We start from the raw sequence: 23,427 nt of genomic DNA on the forward strand, positions 1-23,427 counted from the left end.
CGGCGCTTACCTGGTCCTTCGGGCGCTCAGGCACAGAGCTAGGAGCAGCAGGGCAGCGGCGAGGGCCAAGCCCGGGAGACCGAGGGGCTGCGGTAGCAGCGGTTCCAGCGAGAACCCGCCCATGCCCGCGGTTACGGTTCCTGCTGTCCGGTGCGCGCGAGGCCGCGGGGGGCTGCTCCGGGCCGGGGTCGGGGGGCTCCCTCCAAGCGGCGCGGTCGCGGGGCACGCCGGCTGCGGTCCACGGAGTCTTCTCGCGGCTGCGCGCTGCCCAGAGCCGGTCCCGGGCTGGGGGAGGGCGCGTCTGCCCACGGCGCTGCCGGGAATGCCACGAGGGGCCCCCGAGGCCGAGTGGGAAAGTTGGCGGACTCTCCTTTCCCAGCGCACTTCCCACCCACCGGCACCGCCCCGCTCGGCTTCTGGGAAACGGCGCCCGTGCTCCGCGGGGGCAGGAGGCAGGGCCAAAGAAGTGGGGGGAAAGGGGGTCGGATTTCCCCAGAACGAGCCCTGAAGCCCTGGAGGAGGGGGGTTTCGGCTTCGCGTTCGAAGTTGAGTCTCTCGGCCCGCGCGCCGCGGGAGGGACTACCTTGCCATTGAAGGGGATTGGGACCGTGCCCGCTGCGCTCTCTGAGCACAGGACAGCAGGCACCCGCGGAATACGTTGCCCCCCGACCTACTGCCTCCTGTCTGCTCACATGCTTTTATTGAGGAACAACTGTGTGCAAAGCCCTGTCCCAGATGCTGGGGATACAGAAACGTGGACTGTGATCTCCCAGCAGTTCTGATGAGACGCACACAGCAGGCACCAGGACACAAAGGTAAATAAGTGACTGAGGAACAGCGCGTTAAGGCCACAACAGAAGTACTATAAGGCCCACAGGTAGTACTAGGACAGAATGATAGAAAAGGGAGGCGGGTGGTCAAGTAAGAAACTTTTAAAACGTCATTGCCTGAGTATTGAACGCGCATGATTATTTACTCTGCATATCAAACTTGTGATAGACGTTTTAGCAACATTTTGCAGTGAGTACAAAACGCATCAGGTTAAGTAACTTGCCCGGGTTCAGTGAATTGATAAACGACTAATACACCAAAGACTATTCCAAAGAACTCTCCGTTTTCTCCATTTCGGCACACTGTCTCCATCCCCACTTATCTCTTACTATTAGAGTAACTTCCAAAGTGCTCTTTGACCTTTTGCATTCCATCGTACCCTTTGCAGCTTCCCTAAAACACGAATTCATCCTGCTTTTACCCTGTTAAGGAATCTCAGTGGCTCCCAGTCACCTTTGTGATAAAGTCAAAATCCTGGCCCTGGAGTCAGATGCCGGGTAAGATTTGTCTCCTTGTACAGCTCTCTTGGTTTATACAGCTCAGTATAACTCTAAGGTTTGAGCCTCTCTATCCCTCACACTAGGCCCTTTCCAGACTTTTTTCTGGTATTTCCCCTGCCTGAAAAATTTCTCTCTTAAATAAATAAGTGCTAAATTTATTTATTTTTATTTTGAAATATAACATGTGGGCGACACCACCTATGGCAGTTATTCTTTGTACAGCAAAGAATCAGCGCAGGAAGAACAAAACCTATGCCTCAAAGTCAGAAAGCAAGGAAGTCTCTGACCCAAAAGAGAGCCAGAGCCCCTATTTTTTCCAGCTAGGATGTGGCCTCTTGACTTGGGAGTCCCTTATGTTTGAGACAGACTGTTATCAGGGATTTCCCTGGGGGTACAGTTTAATAGTTCCATATTTTTTCTCCCATCCTTCAAGGGACTTGGCCAATGCTTTTTAATTATCTGCTCCACATACTTTGGGATGTATCTGGGCATTACATTAAGCTGTACGGAATTACAAGCTCTAATTCCCATTCTGGGCTCCCTATGTGTGGGTTGTTTAAATGATCTACCTGGACAGGTCGAGTTAGATTATGTGCTACAGAAAATTTAGGTTTTGGACAAAATAAACCTCTCTTTCTTTGGTCTCATAGAGTAAGTGAGGTTCCAAATACAGACACTGCCCTCCTTACCCGTGTGTTCTGATTTACCTTAGTTCCCATTCCCAAATGCTAAATTTCTCCCTCTCACTGTACAGCACAAATTCTACTTCCTGTTGTACTTTATCTCTCCCTCCCCAATACTTCTCACGTTCTGTCACCATCTTTCACCTCATCACATTTCCCCACTATTATCTGAGTTATTTGTGCCTAAATCTACCTGTCTTGCTATAGAAGACAGGAACCAACTCTTAGACAGTGTTGTCTGTACCAATCCCTGCCACCCCTCTACTGCCCCCCTCCCAACCCCAAGGTGAGCTAACATAGGTTAAAGTGCTTCCAAGATGCCTGGCTCCTGGTCCGTGCTCCATAACTGAATTTCTGTATGTCACTGTCTATGGCCCCAAAGCTGTTAAGGTCTATACTGGTATTTTGACCCTGATGTTTGACCCATCTCCGTCTTTGACTTCAGGTCCAGGTTCTTTTTATTGCTCCTCCTTCTGCCTCCTGCTGTAGGTTCAGTTTCAAAGAAAGTTCCAAAGACCACTCTGTCTCCTCCAAGGGAAAGCAAATGGAGTGGTTTCCCTCACTGCCTGGTGAGCAGAGGCAGTACAGGATGTGTTCAATGCCAGTTTTGCATTGCTAGAGGTCCAGCAGAAGGCTACTTGGCACTGATTTTTACAAGAAACTTCAACGTTTATAATTTTCCATTTGATTTCTTGGATGACTTCTATTTGAAGAGGTAGGTAATAATATGAAGCATTTACCCAATTTATTGAACATTTTCTATGTGCCGGCCACAGTGCTATGTATTTCATTTCATCACATTAATGAGAATCAAAACACACAGTTAATCTCACTGTCTTAAGGAAGTGGGAGGATGCAGGTGAACTCATCTACTAAATTTGGTGAGCCACATTGTCATATTCTGTGGCGTCTATAGGGTTATCTTACTTAGGTAACTTTCTGACATATGCTCAATAAATTTTCAATATATATTCTCTTGTGTTTTCAATTTCTGTTAAAAGGAACCTCTGTCCTGTAACCTTCCCAGGTTAAAGTAAAATCCAAAGACATCTTTTATTCCTCATTTGCTTTTGTAATCCATTATCAGCATCACTATGTTCAATCCAGTTCACTTCAATTGCACCTCCAAAATATCCCTTTTATACACATCACCTGCATGGGGAAGATGGCTAGTTACCTTCAATATCTCCTCTCTCCTTCCTCCATAGTCACAGAGTCATCGATTGATTTAGTTAAGATGTGGACTCGTTCATGAATAGAATCTTCAAAGATTCTCCTTAGATGAGGTTAGTTTGAATCAGGATGGACTTTAGCCTATATGACTGGAGTCCTTATAAGAAGAAGTATGGACACAGTTAGTGAGTAGAAGCTGGGAATTAGAAGAAGCCAGAGAATGAGGCAGATCGCCATGTGGTGGAGGTGGAGATGCAAGCCAAGAAACTCCAAAGATTTCTGCAAATCAGCAACAGAACGCTGCAGACTCTGAAGAAAATTGGCCTGCCCATACCTTGATGTTGGAGTTCTAGCCTCCAAAACTGGAATCCAACAAACTCTTGTTTAAGCCAACCCAGTGTGTGGTATTTGTCATAATGGACTTGGCAAACTAAGACAGGAAGCAAATCATCTGCTGGAGCAAGAGTAGATTGGAGGCTTCAAATATTGGGAAACATTTAAAAGTCCCACTGCAGAAAATGCCAAAGCAGAATTCTACATACTCTCTTTTCCCATATCCAGAAGTCCCTGAAATCAGACTTCAGTGCTCAAGCCTGAAAGGTCCTGTCAACTTTTAACATGAAATATAGATTGGTTTCTGAATCATATCAAAGCACAATCCTCTGTAATTACAGAGAACAGAATGACAACTGTTCTCTTTGTGCCATTCCCATGAGTTTTGAAGAAGCTCACTTTGATTTTTGTGTCACCTTCTGTTAGAATTAAGACCAACCCTAGGCAAAATTGTGAAGTGGAAGAAGGGAGGAAGAGATGAAAGAAGGAAAGAATATCGTTTGAGAGGGTCTGCTCTGTGCCAGGTTCAGCTTCATGTTTTCCATGCATTGTTTCATCTCACCTTCAAAATCTCTTATGTAGGAGTTATTATTATTCCATTTTACAAGAAGTATACCAGGACTCAAAGAGTTTTGGAGCACCCTCCTTCCACTGTACTCCCTTGCACTCCTAGGAGTTTTCAATCTTAAGAGTTACCCATTCAGTCATTCAATCACTCTTGCCTCCATTTCAGTGTACCCTGTTTTTACCTGAACCCCCCATTACTGAGGGTCTCCTGTGAGAATACTGGGCCTCCGCTTTGCACCTTGCCTACCTCAGCTCCTGTCTAGCTCTGAAGCTGGTCTGTTTCCCTATCAGTAAAATAATGGAAGACTCCCTTCCCTAAAGACTGAGGAATAACCATATAACGATGGAAAAGTCCTGGAGCGTCTCCCTTTTTTCACAACTGAGAACCTTCTGCTCCACTGGCGCAGGTATAATTAGAAATGAGTTTATCAGACAAAGTCAGCCCAGCTGAGGTGTTAGCTTGTTGATGTGCTACTTCTGCCCAATTAAAATGTAAAATGTGAAGCTTCTTGTTTCCTTAAGGAAGCCATTCAAGCTCTGATTGCGGCTGAGATGGCAATAACAGTATATATTGAGACGGTTATAAGCCTGGAAGTTATTGTCTCATTTGGCACATCTAGTAAATAGTGAGGCACCATGGATGCAGGTGCTGGACTTGACTAAAAATATCTTACGCTTAAATGCTTCCTTTCCTTTTGTCTTTCTTTACAGTTCAGACCAGGGCACATATTTTCTCTTTGCTTCAGTTTTTCCTTTCCCCTGGAAAGCCAGTTTATAGTGTTGACCTAGCACCCTTCTCAGTGGCAAGCAAACTTACTCAATAAAATGCTTGTTGGATGAACAAAGGGACCCAACAATAGGGACTCAGTAAGAAAATGTAGTTACTTTTAATTTTAGGTAAGACCTGAATATAATTATTTTGAAGCAGCTTTAAAAAATGGTGGAACAGATGGCTCTGATTATCTCCAAGAGGAAGGAAAAGATTCAAGAATTTTGTCATTTCTTGTTTAACAGTCTTGGCATTACTTACACAAACTTGAATTTTGAATTCTTTGCTTAGAAGTTCGCACTCCCATGCTAAGCCTTAGCTCAGTCTCACGATCTGACCCTACTTTCCATGACAAGTCCAAGAGTCACTCTGTCTGTCTCTCTGACTCACTGGCTTCTCAAGCATTTCATTTCCCAATTAACATCTGGATCCAGAATCCTGAGAATGGAAAGCACAAGACTCTCCCTGAATGTCCCTTTTGGTAAGAATCACCTCCCCCCTTTCCCATCCCCTAGCTTCCTGGGTTCACCAAGGAAACTTTATATCTCCCAAGAACTTTTTTTTTTTTTTTTGCCCTGGACCAGGCTAGTCCTCTGAGAAGCAAAAAAGAAGAGAGCACTGGTCTGAAATAAAATCTACCCGTGCCCACCCCTCCTCTCCCACCAGGTTCTGCTGTTTGTACCTGTTTCCTGGGAAACAGATTCTGGAAGGGAGCAGGAGCATGCTCTTGGACCAACATCACGGGTGGGGAAAGTGAAGGAAACAGAGAGGCAGGAGAGAAATGGGGCCGTGATGTAGTCCCAGCGAAGGGCTCAGCTGAGCCACGGGGAAATCCAGAATGAGGATGGCCCTTCAAAATTGTCCCACGGTGGGGAAAGGTATCCAAGCCTCTACAGCACCACGTCAAACAGTCATAGGTTGTGGACAGTCCTGGGAAAGGGAGAGTGACATTGGGTAAGGGGGTTCTCTTTAGCTGCAGCAGCTGGTAATATTCCCAGATGCTTGAAACATAGATCCGTCCATTCTGACAGAATCTGGTGACACAGCACAATGTCTACTACAGTGACACAGAAAACCATCAGGGACAAGTAGCACCCAGATGAGGATGATTTCTTGCATTAATTCATTTTGGAATTGTTTTCTCTCTCACTAGCAGAATACCTATAGTAACACTAACTCTCTTTTCTGAGCTGCTATAGAAATCAAAGATACTTACTAAACACTTCTAATCTGTAAGAAAAAAACTGTAGGTGGTTTGTTTATGGGTCAAAGTTTTATTACAATCCTCCAACAAGAAAACAGCCTCCAGGAAGACAATCCATACAATTACCTCGATTAGCATTCTTATATAAAGAGAATGTTAGCTAATCGTCATTAAATTAGCTACGAAAGAAAGAGAATGGTTGACAACCTCCCAATTCTTGGCTGACAGATGACAATAACTAGATAACTAGCTAGTCATGAGGGCGAGTAAATAGTTTTCCCACAGAAGCCTAAATCCCATTAAATTTTATAGAAAACCAGCTGGGCTTTTCATACGGCTCCTTCCCTCAAGTTGGTTATAAATGTCATTAGGCCAAAATGTGCTGTAGATCAGGTTTGGGACAGTTCTTCTCTTACACTTAAGAGTTCTGTTTGATTTGCTCTGCCTGTCACAGTACGGCTTCGTGAAGCAGCCCGGCCACTCTCATCAGGAAAGCCACAGTGGGCTGGCTCCTGTGGGCTCATCGTAGGTTCTGCCATGCCCTTCTTCAATGACCAGAAAAATTCCATTCCCTCTTCCCCTCACCATTCCTATCTGTCTAGTCATTTGTGAATTCTATTTGCAGCCCTGTCTTTCCTATTCAACTTCTCAAGGGAAAAAGGTCAAATTCATTCCCTCCAGGATCCTCGAGTCTTTTCTTTATTTCCCACTCCAGCTTTCTGATCACGAACATTTCCATGGTTTGATGCATTCCTTTTTACTATCTTCTCTGAGCTTTGGCATTTTTCCACCATCAAAGATTGCTGAATTTTGACGTTTATTTAAAAATGATTATAATAGCAATATACTGGAAGTTTTGAATAGTCTGATTTATGAGCAAACATTTGTAGCTCTAATGAAAGAGGAAATTTATTGATTTTTGATGATTCTGAAAATCAGTCTAATTGTTTGCTCAAGAGGGTTGAAATACAATTAGGATGGACATACAGACGCATAATCAGTCAGGGGCTTCCAGACACCTGTATCTGCATTTACCAGATCTCCTTTTGGTCCTCCCACAACAAGTAACCAGAAGGCAGAAATGTGTACCTTCACTTCTACGAGAAACCCAAGCACAGAACTGAAGTCACAGCAGATTTGCAAGGGCCCGTACTGTATAGAACAAAGAATTACACCAAAAATCTTCAACATTTTACGTCTCTCCAATACTGTTGGGCCACATTGCCGTACGTATTTTCTTTCTTTTCACCCTGGCAGAGTGAAGCTTCTCTGCTCCCTCTCTCCCTCCAGAATTTCCTTCATCAAACCTCAGTTACCTCATTGGAATGCAAAGCAATTTAGCATCTTTTATTTGTGCAAGCCTTGGAGACTCCCATCCCAGGTGACTTTCAAAGCATGGCTCTTGAACAGCGAGCGTGCAATGTCTCCACAGTGTCTTCATCATAGTCACCACCACAGTCATCGTCATCATCACAGACATTAAAAAAATGAAATTAATTAATCATTTTCTCTTTCAGAAGGTAACTGGATGTTAGGAAAAGTAGGTGTTGTAGTTTGCCAGCTGCCAGAATGCAAAATACCAGAAACAGAATGGCATTTAAAAAGGGGAATTTAATAAATTGCTAATTTAATAGTTCTAAGGCCAAGAAAATGTCCCAATTAAAACAAGTCTATAGAAATGTCCAATCAAAGGCATCCAGGGAAGGATACCTTGGTCTGGAAGACTGATGAAGTTCACGGTTTCTCTCTCAAGTAGAAGGGCACATGGTAAACACGGTCAGGGTTCCTCTCTCATCTGGAAGGGCACATGGTGAACACAGCATCATCTGCTAGCTTATTCTCCTGGCTTCCTGCTTCATGAAGCTCCCCAGGAGGCGTTTTCCTTCTTCGTCTCCAAAGGTTACTGGCTGGTGGACTTTCTGCTTCTTGTGGCTATGTCATTCTGCTCTGCTCTCTCTGAATCTTGTTTTATTCTCCAAAATGTTTCCTCTTTTATAGGACTCCAGTAAACCAATCAAGACCACCCAAGGGAGTGGAGACGTGTCATCACCTAATCCAATTTAACAACCACTCTTGACTAAATCACATCATCCGAGGAAATGATCTGATTACAGTTTCAAACACACAGTATTGAATAGGGACTACTCCACCTTTATGAAATGAGATTTTGATGAAAACGTGGCTTTTCTAGGGGGCATACTTCCTTTCAAACCAGCATAGTAGGAGATAATGTCCCTTCTCTCCCATCCTTTAGATGCTCTAACAACGGTGACTGGTCAATTAGAATAAATACAGACTGACAAATATCAACATGGGTCCCTTCAGCGTATTTAGGATCCTCAGAGGATCACATGTATAGACATGCTATGTCTTTTTTCCACTCCCCACCCTCCTCTCCACAAACCCCTTTATAGACTAGATTCTTGGTCTAGAAAGATCCAAGAGCTGATACAGCCATTTTGGAATTTTTCCTTACTGCCTCTGGATGTTCAGGGTGCTCATAATTTCTCTGTCTATGTCCCTGTCCCTTTCTGCTTTCTTCTTTATCAGTTCCCAGCAATCTGCTTATCTCCTCCTTACGTAGACTCTTGCTGCCACCAGCCTCAGCAAAACCTTTAGCCCTCTAAAACTTGCACAATCCCCAGGCCAAGACAAACATAATCCAGTGTTTTAAGGCCATTTCTAATGTTCACATGGAAAATAAAATGTATATTAGAATTCTCCCCTCCCACTTGTCTCTGCATTTCTGCAATCGGAATCGAAATATAATTATTTTGTAATTAGACATCTAAAAATGAACTAGCATAGTCTTTTCGAGTTGACGAAGAATTTTCACATTGATAAGGAATAATTCTCTTCTGTGACCCCTGGACAACTGAATGAGATGACTAATATACTCTACAATATTATTGTTATATACCCTGAAATCTCCCTGAGAATGAGCATTGTGTCTGCTGTCTGTCTTCAACACTGTACATACAATGATTGGCAGAGTGTGGGGCACTTAGTAGGTGCTCAGTGAATATTTATTGGATGAATGAAGTTGAAAAAATTGATGTGCTGGTAACCTAGCTGAACATGTTCATCTATATTTTACCTGTACATTATTCCCATAAACTTGTTCAAGTTCTTGAGCTGGACAGTATAAGCAGCTGGATTCTACTTTATTGGTCTGAATATCATTTCTCAATCCTTTATTTATCAACCTGCCATGCAATAAAGCTCCTTTCTCAAAGAGATTACTAGATCTTTGGTCAGTATGCACAGAACATTGAAGTTCTAATTCAAAGAAAGCATCATGCGTACAAAAATAATTTAGAAGGGGCAGAGGGCAGGCTTTTTTTGGTCATTTCTGAGAACTGAAATGAATCTATGGCAGGAGCCCCAAGGGACAGATGCTGGAACTGATCTTACTGCACCTCCACCCTCACCCCCAACTAAATGATCTGGACTCCAAAGTTTGCAGACAGTCCTAGAGTCACATGCCATGATAACAAGAATAAACAACAGTTTCTCTTGTGGCTCAGTATTCATTTTATAAAGGAAACATCTCCTTTATAAGTCCCTGCCTTTATAGCAGGGACTTCATCTTGAAAGCTTCAATTGTGTTTGCTGTAAGAATTTATTAATGTCCTAAGCGACATCTGGGCAGGCCTGAAAGGGGTCCACCTCCATAAGAGATTAAGGGCTGTATGAAATATGCAACTTGTCCAGAATATAAAGGATCAGTGGGAGAGAGAAGGGATCATTTTTAGGTTAGTGGCCATTCCTTTTTCCTATGTCTCTACCTCTCTTATTTCCTTTAGAATTTGAAAGCAAACCTTGGAAAATGAAAACTATATATATATATAAAAGATCTATTTCACTAAAATTTCTCTAAGATGCTGAAAACCCACAGCAATATTTGTTTATGATGCTTGCATTCAGGTGTGGCCAAAAAGAAGATAATATTTTTCCTGTTTCACAAAGCAATAGCCTCAGAGCCCCAGACCCAGGTGGCCATTCTGGAGGATGAAATAGGTTTATACAGTATGATGAGAAGATCACCAGAATTCTTTTGTCTTTATCCCTGCCTCTGTGGTGCTGGATTCATTGTTCATTTTTTAGTCCACCTCTTACAGGCCCTTTCAACAGCACACTTGCCTTCTTGAATACTCTCTTCTCTGGTCGTCAGTGACTACACTCCCTTAGAGTCCTCTTACCTCTCTGGTTGCTTCTTGGTCTCCTTGTTCAGGTCCTCCTCTAATTGATGGCTCAGTGTCAAAGGGCTTGATCTCAGGCACTTAAGCCCAAAACAAATAGCTTAAAAAAAAATCATATCTATGCAATAGCTCCTGAATGTATATCTCCAGATTTCTTCTAGTAAGCAACCCACATGGTTGTTTCACAAGTACCTTGAATTCAGCGAGTCCACAACTCATAATCTCACCCACATCTGTGCCTTTTTAAAGGCATCTCCATCCACCCAGTTGCCCATGCCCAAAACTGGGAAGTCATCCCTGCCTCTAAGTCATATAAATTCTATCTTAAAATACATCCTAAATCTGTCTAGGTCTTTTCCATCTCTACAGCCATCACCCAATCCAAGATGGCATCACCCAGCTGTCACCTGAACCGCTGCGAGACCCTCCACACTGAAGTTCTCAGATTTGCTATCACCCCACTTGTCAATCCATTCTTCACACTGCAACCACAGCTATTAATTTTTAAAAAGAAAATCTAATTCACATTGCTACAATATTTTTAAATCCCTCCAATGACCTCACATTTTTGTTTGGTTAAAACTTAAAACCCTTGATGTTCAAGCTTATGCTTCGTAACAACTATCCTACCTTTATTTCACACCTCCACTCCTAGCAGCTACTCTAGTTGTGGCTGTCATCTGATTCCCTAATGGTCCTGGTTCTCTTTCAGTCTTTATGCATAAACTTTTCTGCCCTCAGCCCAACAACCATCCATCCCTCCTTGGACTAGCTAAATTCTGAACCTTCTCATGAACTGAAATGAGACATCATTTCCCTAGAAAACCTTTTCCTGGATTTCCCTTAGACTAGATCAGCCTTTGCTTGTTCTTCACCTACTTAGCACTGTGGGCTTCGTCTTCATAGCACTTATCACATTGTCATTTAAAAATAATCCTCTGTAATGAATTGTTGAAAGCCTCTTCCATCAGAATGTCAGCTTCTGAGGTAGGAATTCTGCCTGACTAGTTCACTGCAGTCACACAGACCTAAAAAAAAATAGTAGGCGCTTAATGCATATTTATTGGATAGATAGATAAATTCAATTGCTTAAAAAAAAAAACATTCAATATTATCGATCACTTCCAATGTACCAGTTACTGTTTGTTTTAAGACCATTGATGCATTTTTTCATTTAAAACTCACAACACCCCTATAGTAGAAAGTACAACCTCCATTTTGCATAGGAGGAAACAGGCATGGTAAAAATTAGTAACTGGCCCAAATTCACACAATGAGTGAGTGGTAAACCAGAATTTGAAACCAAACAGGTTGAATGGATAATTTGCAATATGGTTAATTTACTGCCAAAAAAAATGGGAGAGACAGGCACTGAATCAATCAATTTCCTGTCAGGGAAATCAGAGTGTTGTGGGAATAGGAGGTAAATTGAAGGAATTAGACCCCCGTGAACATGGGAGGAGTACCATTCAGTAGCAATTAGTCACACGTGGCTACTGCGCCCTTAGAATATGGCTACCAGATTTCCAAGGCTTGGCATGAAAAAAATAATTTGAAGAGTCTCATTAATACTTTTTATATGGATTTACATGTCAGAATGATAATGTTTGGGATCTATTGCATTAAATAAGAGATATTATTAAAATTAATTTCACCTACTTCTTTTTACTTTTTCTAATGTGCCAACTAGAACATTTATAATTAATTACTTAGATAGTTCATAGGTTGCATTGTATCTCAACTAGATAATGCTTTATAGAGGGCAGAGTCAGAGGATTAGAACAAGAGTCACTAACCAGGCTACCTGAAGCACTCGTATATGTAGACAAGTTGGAACTTTGAGGCCTATCCAAACATCTAAAAATATTCAGCCACTGAAGTGTGTCCAAGAAGGGAGGGCTCATGGAGAAGTATATGCTATACAGGAAGTTTGTAAGAGGCTGTGACTTTGTGTAGTGACTATTTCTGTGACTGCAGCTAAATAGCTGATGGTGGTCCTGGGGGTTATTATTGGCCAGAGGGGCCAGGAGTAGGGAAGAGAACCTGGGCTCACACTGCTGAGTATAGCTGGGCACTTCTGCAAATGTCAGTCACCATACTGATCACAATGACCTTCTGAGAATAGTGGACATTCTTTCCAAAACCTTGTACATTTCCTCCTTTAGTCAACTCTAATCATCTAGAGAAGGATGCTGGAAAAAAGGTAGCTCTTGGTTTAGCCAAGTTAGCAATAGGAAAATCTAGCACTTCTTGTTACTATGACATACATACTGATATCATGTAACTGTATTTATCTTCCAAATAAATGCATTAGCAGAATCATACTTTCACATAACAAGATGAACTATTTCTCATACAGCCAAAAATATCCTTACCCTACCCTTAAAAAACAATACCAAAAAATGCGACCTCATCCATCTTTGAATGTTGTTTATTCCCCTTCTAGTTTAATCACAATCACTCGTTGATATCCTCTTTTTTAAATTTTTATTGAGAAATCTTCACACACATGCATTCTATACATGATGTTTAATCAGTGCCTCACAATATCGTCACATAGTTGTGTATTCATCACCATGATCATTTTTTAGGACATTTGTATCACTCCAGATAAAGAAAACGAAAAGAGAAAAACTCATACATACCATACACCTTATGCCTCCCTTTCATTGACCACTAGTATTTCCATCTATCCATTTATTTTACCCTTTGTCCTCCCTATTTATTTATTTTTTATCAATATTTTTTACTCATCCATCCACACCCTGGAAACACAGAGCATCAGACACAAGGTTTTCACAATCACACAGTCACGTTGTAAATATTATATCTTTATACAATCATCTTCAAAAATATAGGCCACTGGAACATAGCTCAACACTTTCAGGTACTTCCCTCCAGCTACTCCAATACACCATAACCTAAAAAGGGATATCTCTATAATGCATAAGAATAACTTCCAGATAATCTCTTGACTCTGTTTGAAATCTCTCAGCCACTGAAACTTTATTTTATATCATTTCTCTTTTCCTTTTGAGTCAAGCAGGCTTTCTGAATCCCTTGATGCTGGGTCCTGACTCCCTGGAGTTCTATCTCACATTGCCAAGGAGATTTATAGCCCTGGGAGCTATGTCCCACGTAGGAGGGAGGGAAATGAGTTCACCTGCTCAGTTGGCTTAGAAAGAGAGGTCATGAGCAGCAAAAGAGGTTCTCTGGGGGTGACTCGTAGGCCTAATTTTAAGTAGGCTTACCCTATCCTTTGCAGGAATAAGTTTCATAGGGGCGAACCTCAAGATCAAGAGCTTGGCCTGTTGATTTGGTTGTCCCCACTGCTTGCGAGAATATCAGAAATTCTCCAGATGGGGAAATTGAATCTTTCCTCCTTTCTCCCCAGCCCCCCAAGGGGACTTTTCAAATTCTTCTTTATTCACTGCCCAAATCATTCTGGGATTTATCAGGGCATCACACTAACCTGGACAAAGCAACAAAATCTCATGCCTGTTCAAGATTCCATGTATTTGTGGTGTTCAACTAAATTGACCAGACAAGTTAAGTTAAGAAATGCAGTACAGAAAATATAAATTTTGCACCCAGTGAACATCTGTCTCTTAAGTCTCACACAGAAGTTGAAGTTGTAAAATATGAATGATATCGTATTGATAACCTCTTACTTAAATACTGAGATATAATTTTAACCATTGTTAATGCACATTAGGTTAGGTAATGAAATGAGAGAGGATAAAAGAAAAAAGAGAGCTGGTTTATATATTCATATATATAATATTTATATCAAATAAATATATTAATACCAAATGAAGGAAGAAATATTCATTACTACTCTAGTCCTTGGTTTCTGCATTTAGTCTCAAAGTCACAGCTGGTGTTTATGAATTTCTCCTTCCACTACTCATTCCATCTTCTCTTTGTTCTCAGAGCGCACCTCAGCTAGTCATGGTGGAGTGGTGGGATGACCTAAATCTTGATGTCTGAAGGGTCTGTGCTATTAGCATTCCTACTTGTATTGGTTATCATGTTTTTTCTACTTATTTTTCATAGGAAGAACAAAGGAGTACTAAAAGGTGTCATAGAAGATCTCTTGTCCTCCAGACACTCTTCAATTTGTTCACATTTTACTAGTAGCAGCCCACTTTCTTTCAGATGGTCAGAATCAGTCATCCCAGCCACCTGGTAACTCCTTTCTTTGTCTATTTGTTAAGTAGTATGGGGAATATAAATTGACCGGGTAGCAATCTTAGCATCCAGTTTAGTGGAACCAGTGTTATTAAGCTTGGTGGGAGCATTTCTGCCTTAGGAACTAAGGCCTGTATGTTAGCAGAGCCCAAAGTTGCAGAGAAAGAAGAAGCAAAACTTATGCTCACAGGTCATTAGGGTTAGTGATAGCAGCAGGAGCACACCCCATATCTGAACCCATGAATCTTGTCTATAGGATAAGTAGCAACAACATATATTGATCACTGATTCAGAGCATATATTGCATCTTAGAGGACATTAACTGAGCCCCTTAAAGTGTTGTAACATAGCTGATGCTGTAAGCATTATGAAGCGATGCCACTACTTTATAAGGCAAGTTACTTCACAATAAAGGTGACTGTAAATTCTGGTGAATTCCATGAGCATGATCCCATGCTACACTTCATTTGCTATAAAATAAGTTATTTGGTGAGCATCATTTCTACTTGGAATATTATGGCAGTGAAATAGGTACAATAGTTTTGCAGAAACATTGCTACCAGGAAAGCACATCCATAGCCAAAGTTTAGAATCTATTCTAGTTAGAACAAAGCCCTGCCTCTACCATTACAGAATTGTGGCCCAATGCAATCAATTTGCCACTGGCTGGTTTCTCCAGTTATTCTTGCCATATCAGGGATTCAGTATTGGTCTGTGCTATTGGTAGGTTGGATGCTCAGCAGTAGCTAGCTACAGTCAGTTTAGCCTGGGTAAGTGGAAATCCATGTTGCTAAGCCCATGTATAATCTCCAACACTGCCATCATGGCCATTTGTTCATGAGCCTATTGGCCAAAGACAGGAATGGATGGAGAAAAAGCCATTTATTAAGATCTTCTGTTGAGGTTGCTCTTTGGAAAGTATTCACGAGACAAAAATAAACATTATACTTAATGCTTTTTGGGGGAGTCTATCTACATACTTCTTCCCCAGACCTCCTTGTGAACAATTTTCTGATCATTCTTCTTCTAAATCCCTAATCCTAAACTAAACAATTAGCCACTGCCCATATCTCTATTTCTTGTCATTTCTTCTTCCAGGAGACCAGGTACATTTTCTGAAGTTATGCCTACTTGGAGGATTTCCTTTCACAATTATTCTTTGGGGGCTGCCCTGTATGGAACTGCAATGTTTTAACTGTTCACGTTCAGGTGATATCAACATATCATGCCATACTCTTTGTAAACAAGGCTGAAATTATTATTTGTTTCTTTTTGAGTCACTTGCTCATAGCAAATAGTTGCGGGTTAAGAAAAATAATATAATGTAGTAGAAATATGAGCCTTAGAAGTCTGAGCCAATTGTTCATGGAAATTGCTTGTGCCTTTAGGATCTTTTTGAGCCTGATCTCATATATGATAGTTCCACTTGATGATGGAGTGTTACTGGGCATAGTCAACTTTATGGTTCAGTGGGTCAGCCCCAGGTCATGATGGGCAACTCATGTCTCATGGTAACTTGATGGTCCATGATCAAGTGATTCATCCCCATGACGGCCCTGAGGCAAGCCAAAAGTTGCTTCTCAAAAGGAGAATAGTTATCTGCAGAAAAGATGTTTTGCTCTGAAATCTTAAAGGTTTGAACTGTGGTGCACCTTTAAGGACTGCCAATAGCTCTATACAGCATCTCTATCTCCCGTAGACTCTCCGGTTACAATTAGACCTGCTGCATCAAATGACCAAAGTAGCAGAGCATCTCATACAACAGCCTGAACCTTTTCAGAGCTTTGTCTGGCCCTGGGCACCCCTCAAGACTGAAGTCTTCCAGGTTATTCAGTAAATAGATTGATTATCAGAACTGTATGAGGTATATGTTTCCTACAGACTCCAAACAGAATTTAGGCGTTGTGTCTCTCTCTTTCTTGAGGTAGAACAAGTTAGATGCAACAACTTTTCCTTCCTGACTCCTGGCCACTGGACCCCTAAAAATTTTACTGAGATGGCAATTAGGTGTTTAATGGATGCCCAGGGAAGTGTTGTTTTCTAACTACGAGGACCAACCAGCATATTAACATCAGTGAAGTGATAAGCATCTATTTTGGTGACAGAGGGCTATATACAAAGGTGTATCTAATGTATACCTAACAAATGCAAAAGCATAATGCTAGTCTAATCAGATATTTGCTTAAACAATGTTTGCTAGATTAATGCTTTAGTGTGCCAGGAGTTGTGTTGATTTAGGTCAATAGAAAAATCACATCTGACACAAAAGATGCAATTGGAATAATCACTTTTGAAGTTTTACAATACTCTATTGTCATTCTTTAATATCCATCTGTCTTCTCCATAAGCCAAATAGGCAAATGAAATGGAGATATAATAGAAATCAACACCCTTGCATTATTTATGTCCTTGAGGAGGCACTAATATCTGCAATCCCTCTATGTAGGTGAAATTGCTTTTGCTTGAATTTTTGTTAGGTCAAAGAAGTTCTGGAGATTTCTGTTTGACCTTTGCCACATTAATAGCCTTCACTCTCAGGTCAAAGTACCAATGTGGGGATTCTGCCAATTGCTGACTATGTTTATTCTAGCTATGAATTTTAGAACTGAAAAATAACGATTGGTGCATTCAGGGACCTGCCAAGCCCACTGTGAAGTGAACCCAAGCCAAACTCCATCAACCTCTTGATTTCTATAATTGTTTGGTTAATAATAGTTTAACCAATTATTTGTTTAAATAATGGTTTAACCAATTGTTTGGTTAATAATAATAATAATAAACATGATGGAGACTTTTCCAAATGTCTATCCTGGTCTGCAAAGAATGGCAGATCTGAAACTCTTCAGAGATACTTGTGCTTCCTTCATTGATGAGAATACTCAGTGGATCTTCCCAGGAGATTTACTTTGAAAGTGGGTGAGCAGGCCTTACCTGGTAAGTCCACTTCAGCATTCTGATCTCCCTAGATGTTAGGTATTTTCCTTTGGTTTACAAACTACAGTCCATAGGCTACCTGTTTGTAAATAAAGTTTTGCTGGAACATAGCCATACCCACTCCTTTACTTATTGTTTAAGACTGGTTTTAGGCTAAAATGACAGAGTTGAATAGTTGTAACATAGACTGCATGGTCCACAGCCTAAAATCATTACCATCAGGACCTTTAAGAAAAAGTTTGCCATGTCATCTGCCAGAATCGATAAGAGGTGCTAGTATCTGAAATTCATTCCATCTAAGCCACTTTGGGGTCCAAGTTTCAGTCAACCACAAGCAACAGTTAGAATGTTTGCCATCTGCTCATGCTCCAGAATCTCTCCTTAGTGCAATGATATCAATAATTATGCCCATTTTTTTGGTTTGCTAATACTTCTGGAATGCAATATACCAGAAATGGGTTGGCTTTTATAAAGGGAATTTATTAAGATACAAGTTTACAGCTATAACGTCATAAAAATGCCCAAACTCAGGCATCCAGAGAAAGATACCTTGACTCAAGAAAGACTGATCTGGGAAGAGATGTGACAGGTATCTGCTGGTCCTTTGGCTTCTGGTTTCAAACAGCTTCCCTGGGGGTATTTTCTTTCTGCATCTCCAAATGTTTCTATGTGTGTTAGTTCTGAAGCTTTTTCCAAAATGATTCCCTCTTAAAGGACTCCAATAAGCAGATTAAGACACACTTTGAATGGGCAAAGATACATCTCCATGGAAACCACCTAATCAAAAAGATCCTACCCAAGATTGGGTGGGTCACATCTCCATGGAAACAATTTAGTCAAAATATCCCACGTTAAACAACAGGTCTTCCTTCACAAGACTGGATTAAAAAAAAGAACATAACTTTTCTGGGGTATATAACAGTTTCAAAACAGCACACCATCTAACCTTATGTTTCTTTAATCTGTTCCAACATTCTTAGGCTCAATCTCATACATATTCACTAAAATTCTGTCAATTAGAATTTAGAAAGTTTTGCAGTTATTTTGGTGTATATGGCACCTCTTAATGGGTCATTGTACCTGACTCTCTAGAGCCATCTGGGATTTGGATCTGTTTATAATAGAAGAATTAACAGGAAATAGGAGTAGACTCTGAGAAAGATTAGCAGTGCCTTGAAAGGAAATGACCTTTTAACAATTACTTCAGGCAAGAGGGTACTAATTTCAGAGAGAGGTAAAAGTGTGGCTTTGACTGTCAAGCAACAAAGGAAGTTCTGCAGAATTTGGGGTTCAAGATCCTCAATGTGGAATCAAGTTCTTAATTCTCAGTCTTGGCTCTTTTCCAATCAAAGCCCTATGAGAACCTGAGAAGTTGTAAATTTAATTTGTATTGTAATTCAGCTATCCATAGGATGAGAATTTGGATTTGTTTTTCAGAAATCTTAATTCTTTGGCTACAGATAAAAGTTGCCTTCCAGGTCATCATAGATTTTTGGTTCTTTAACAAGACTGAACTGTACATTTAAGCCCTCATAGCATAATTTTTTCCTCCCAGTTCTCCAACATATTTAGCAACAACTAAACCAATCCATAGTAATCTTACTCTTATTTCCACTAAACCGTTCTATAGCAGTAACTACTTGGACACACAGTCTTTCCTTCTACAGTCACTTGACTCAAGGTGGTACAGATGATATTTTAAATAGCCATTTTCCCAGTGCAAGCTATAGACTACCATTGCCCCATTCGCCCTGGCAACAGGATCATTAACATCTTTAAATCTAGTCAGATAAGAGAACTACTTTCCAATTCCTAATACTAGAATTCTATTACTCTGGGACTACTTTAGCTAACAATAACTGTGTCAGTGAGGACACAGATCCATAATGAATATTATGGGAATAAGAGATTTATAATAGGAATTAGGCCTTGTACAACTGTGGGAGGAGCTGAGGAAGTGAAGATGGAGGAAGGAAATTTGGAAGATCAGAGAATGATCACTAACCAGGCCACCTGAAGTGCAGTGGCAGGTGGGCACTTTGGAGCTTGCAGAAAAGTCCATGAAGCCAAGGACATCCATCTGCCAAAGTGAGACTGTGAAGGGGTAGCTAATGGAGAGGTAAATGGGAAACTCTGGCTTCTGTGAATCTGCAGCCAAGCAGCTGGTGGTGGTCCTGGAGCCATGTTGGTCAGCTGGGCCAAAAGTGGGAAAGAGGAGCTGGAAATGAAATGGAGTAGAATGAGTGCAAACTAGGGAAGTGAAGGTGCAGAAGGGACATTTAGAAGATCAGAGTCAAAACAACCCTCTCAGCTCTGTCACTTACTATTATGATTTTGGAAATGTTAATGAATGTTTATGAACTTCCATTTTTGTCTAGTTGTAAAATGTGGATAAAATATCTCCTTTTAGGGTTGCTCGCTTGCCTCCTATTTTTTTAAAAGCTATTTATCCTCTCATCAATTTTTAAGTTGACAGTGAAAATTTTTCATCATAAGTTGAAGTAGTTTAAAAAAATGTGGTTTCTGGCATATTGTGATCATTGACATTTGATAACAAAATTGTAATATCATTCTGTTCTACGTATCTATCCAGTATAATTTAAATACTTAAGTGACTTTATGCCCACCGTCATCAATTTTAAAAATACATGAATAAGCTTTTCTTTAACAGCCAGAAATTCTACATTGTTCTATTTTCTCCTTGAACTCTTATTTCCATTCCATTTCTCCCACAGAATTTGATCCTAACATAATATATTTTTATGCTTGGAAGGTCTCTCACTGATCACATTTTATATCTGTCTGCAGTAAAAATATGTACATAAATGGAAATTAATTTTTTTTATATTCTCTGTGACCATAAGACCTAAGTACTATTTTTCTTTCATCTGGATCAAGTTATCATTGCAATTATTATTGGCATAATTCCATGGAAATTGCAATACCCAAACAGTGAATCCTAAGTGTTAAAGTATGGACTATAGTTAATAGTGCAATTATGAAAATGTGCTTTCATTAGAACAAATGTACCATGCCAACAAAAAGCATTAATATTAGGGTGGTACTTAGGTATCAATATAGGGTATATAGGGTATATTGGGTATAAATATAGGGTAAATATAAGGTGGTATTTGGGTATTTGGGAATAAAATAAATATATTTTACTTTTGCATGGGGAGGCACTGGGAATAGAACCCAGGTCTCCAGCATGGCAGTCAAGAACTCTGCCTGCTGAGCCACCGTGGCCCACCCTGGCACCTTATAATTTATGCATGATTTTCATGTAAATTCACAACTTCTCTAGTAAAAAAAAATTGTTAATTAAAATATTAACGATAGTATATCAATGTTTGTACTTCAATTTGCAGAGTGAATTAACGAAGTTCTAAATAATGTGACTGACTTTCTGCCTGTCAGGAAGGCATTTTATTTCCTCTCTCGATGCTTTCATCTCATCCCTTTATTCTTGTGCTTGTGCCCTTGAGAACACTCTTAAGACAAATGTACTTAGAAGCTTATCATGGCTTTGGGGGAGTGGTCTCTCCTTGTTACGTTCAGCATTGAGAGAGGTCACCAAGGGATCTCAGGCCACAACACTAGCTTTAATAATAACTTGCACTGTTTTGGGGTAGCAGTGTGGGGACTAGACACAGGTTTTCTTGATGTAAATCAGAACTTCTTTAAATTATGAGCGCCAATGGTTATCACTTATTATGAGTGAGTTTTATTTTCTCCCTTATATCTTTTTGCATTTTCCAAATCTCTTCCGTGAACTTGTAATCCTTTTAAAGAGTGTTAAAAAGGTAATTGTGGTAGGTTGAATTGTACACCAATTTAGACATGTGGGTGTGAACCCACTGAAAATAGGACCTTTTGATGATGTTATTTTAGTTAAGGTGGGTCAGCTGAAGCAGGGTGGGTTTTAATCCTGATTGCTGGGCACCTTTATAAGCAGAATAAATTCAGACCTAGAGAGAGAAATCCATGGAAAAAAGCCAAGAGCCAGAAGTCAGCAGGAATCTGAAAGGACATACCAAGTGAAGGGAGAGCCAAAGAACCCCAAGGATTGGGACAAGCCAGCACCTGAATGCTACCAACCCTGGGAGGAAGCCAACCTTCCAGTCTCCAAAACCATGAGCCCATAAATTCCTGTAGTTTAAGCCAACCCATTGTGTGCTATTTGTCATGGCAGTCTAACAAACTAGAATAATAATTGTTCTAGTCTGCTGGCTGCCAGAATGCAACACACCAGAGATGGGTTGGCTTTCAATAAAAGGGGATTTATTTAGTTAACATATAGTTCTTCAGAGGAAAGGCAGAACTGAGGTTCTTTCTTAGGTGGGAAGGCACAGGGTGATCTCTGCTGGCCTTCTCTCCAGGCCTCTGGGTTCTAACAACTTTCCCTGGGGTTATTCCTGTCTGCATCTCCAAAGGCCTGGGCTGAGCTGCAAGTGCTGAAATGAGATATGCTGAGCTGCTTGCGCTGTGCTACGTTGAGCTCTCTCATTTAAGCACCAGACAATTAAATCAAACATCATTCATTGCAGCAGGCATGCCTCCTAGCCAACTGCAGATGTGATCAGCAATAGATGAGGTTCACGTACCATTGGCTTGTGTCCACAGCAATAGAACTAGGCACCTTCACCTGGACAAGTTGACACCTGAATCTAACTACCACAGTAATGAAAAACTTAAGTGAAAGAATTTCAGATTTAATGGCCAATACTCATATCAAGCCTTAATATTTCAACATAGCTTATCTCAGTGAAAGAGAAGAAAAAGTCATAAGAATTGACATATTCTGAGTAGGAAAAATTAGAAGGAAACAAACCACAATTATAAAAGTGGGTGGTAAGATTTAAAGTGATTAAAGTATTTTTTGTATTTGTATTTTCCAAAATTTATATTGATAACATGTATTACTTTTGTGATTAGAGAAAAAATGTTTTTAGCAACATCGCCGAAGACTCGCTGCTTCAGTGAGCCTCCAGTTCTACTCTTATCAAATCCTGTGGTTCCTTTCTCTTTGCACCACAGAAACAAATAAAAAAGCTTGGAGCTGTTATTATGCCATGTTGCTATACTGAAAGAAAGCGCAGAAAAATTTTAGCATTACAGAGATACTCGAGAATGTAGAAAAACTACTTGTAGCAATTCACTCATGCCAAAGTCTCTTGCCAACCAGCTCATTCATCCCACTCCCTCACTGGAAAGAAAATCTCCCTCCAATGCCTACAACTTCACAGCATTTTAAACTCCCATTTAAAAATTGCAAGTTCTTGTCATTTCTTTATTTGAGTAAGGTTAAGTGTTGCTTCTTTTATCCTAGCACCTTATCCAAATTAGTTCAGAAAAGAACTGGTGACATGGGTGTGGGGGTGAGGAGGCTGGAGCAAGTTCAGAGCCTGGAATATTCCAGAGGAAGATAACTGCATGGAGCCCAGCTGTGGAGGGCTCTGTCCAGCTGGAGGTCTGGGAGTGAGCTCCAGGCACCCAGCCAGTGAAGGGGAAGACTTGGAAAGATTTGGGAGATTTATAGAATGAGGTGGGCTCATATCAAAAGAAAACGTCACCAATTTAGAGCCATGTAATCTACTATCCTTGTGTGCAGGTGGGATAGATAAATTGCATGGGTCTGCACAATTTCTGATTTCAGAAACACCAAGAAGGTCGAGATAAAACCCAAACAAAGAACCCCTCTGCCACTCCCCCCCCAACCCCCAGCAAAAGACCTTTGTAACTTATTCTCTGATACATGAGTTGAATGACTTTTATGCTGATCAAAGTATACTCTCTCCACCAGGAGTAGTGCTTTTTAAGATATAATCAGGGACTGGGGAGTGATTGCTAAGGAGTAGGGGAGGGGCTTTTTTCTGGGGTGACTAATATGTTCTAAAATTAGATAGCAGTGATGATAGCACAACTATGTGAACATATTAAAAACCACTGAGTTTTATACTTTAAGAGAATGAATTTTATGGTGTGTGAATTATGCCTCAATAAAACTCATTATGCTTCACAAAAATTTAAAAACAATATA

The 23,427-nt window shown here is 40.6% G+C and overlaps 1 protein-coding gene across 1 annotated transcript in view; it reads right to left on the reverse strand.

Moving 5' to 3' along the window:
* CYP7B1 (cytochrome P450 family 7 subfamily B member 1) overlaps positions 1–231 on the reverse strand; it is a 168,160-nt gene extending 167,929 nt beyond the window's left edge. The window contains exon 1 of the mRNA XM_077166880.1: positions 11–231. Coding sequence (XP_077022995.1) covers positions 11–123 — 113 coding nt within the window. The 5' untranslated portion in view covers positions 124–231. The remainder of the gene's footprint in view (positions 1–10) is intronic.
* Between the last annotated feature and the right edge of the window lie 23,196 nt (positions 232–23,427).

Source organism: Tamandua tetradactyla, chromosome 6 (assembly GCF_023851605.1).
Source record: "Tamandua tetradactyla isolate mTamTet1 chromosome 6, mTamTet1.pri, whole genome shotgun sequence".
NCBI lineage: Eukaryota > Metazoa > Chordata > Mammalia > Pilosa > Myrmecophagidae > Tamandua > Tamandua tetradactyla.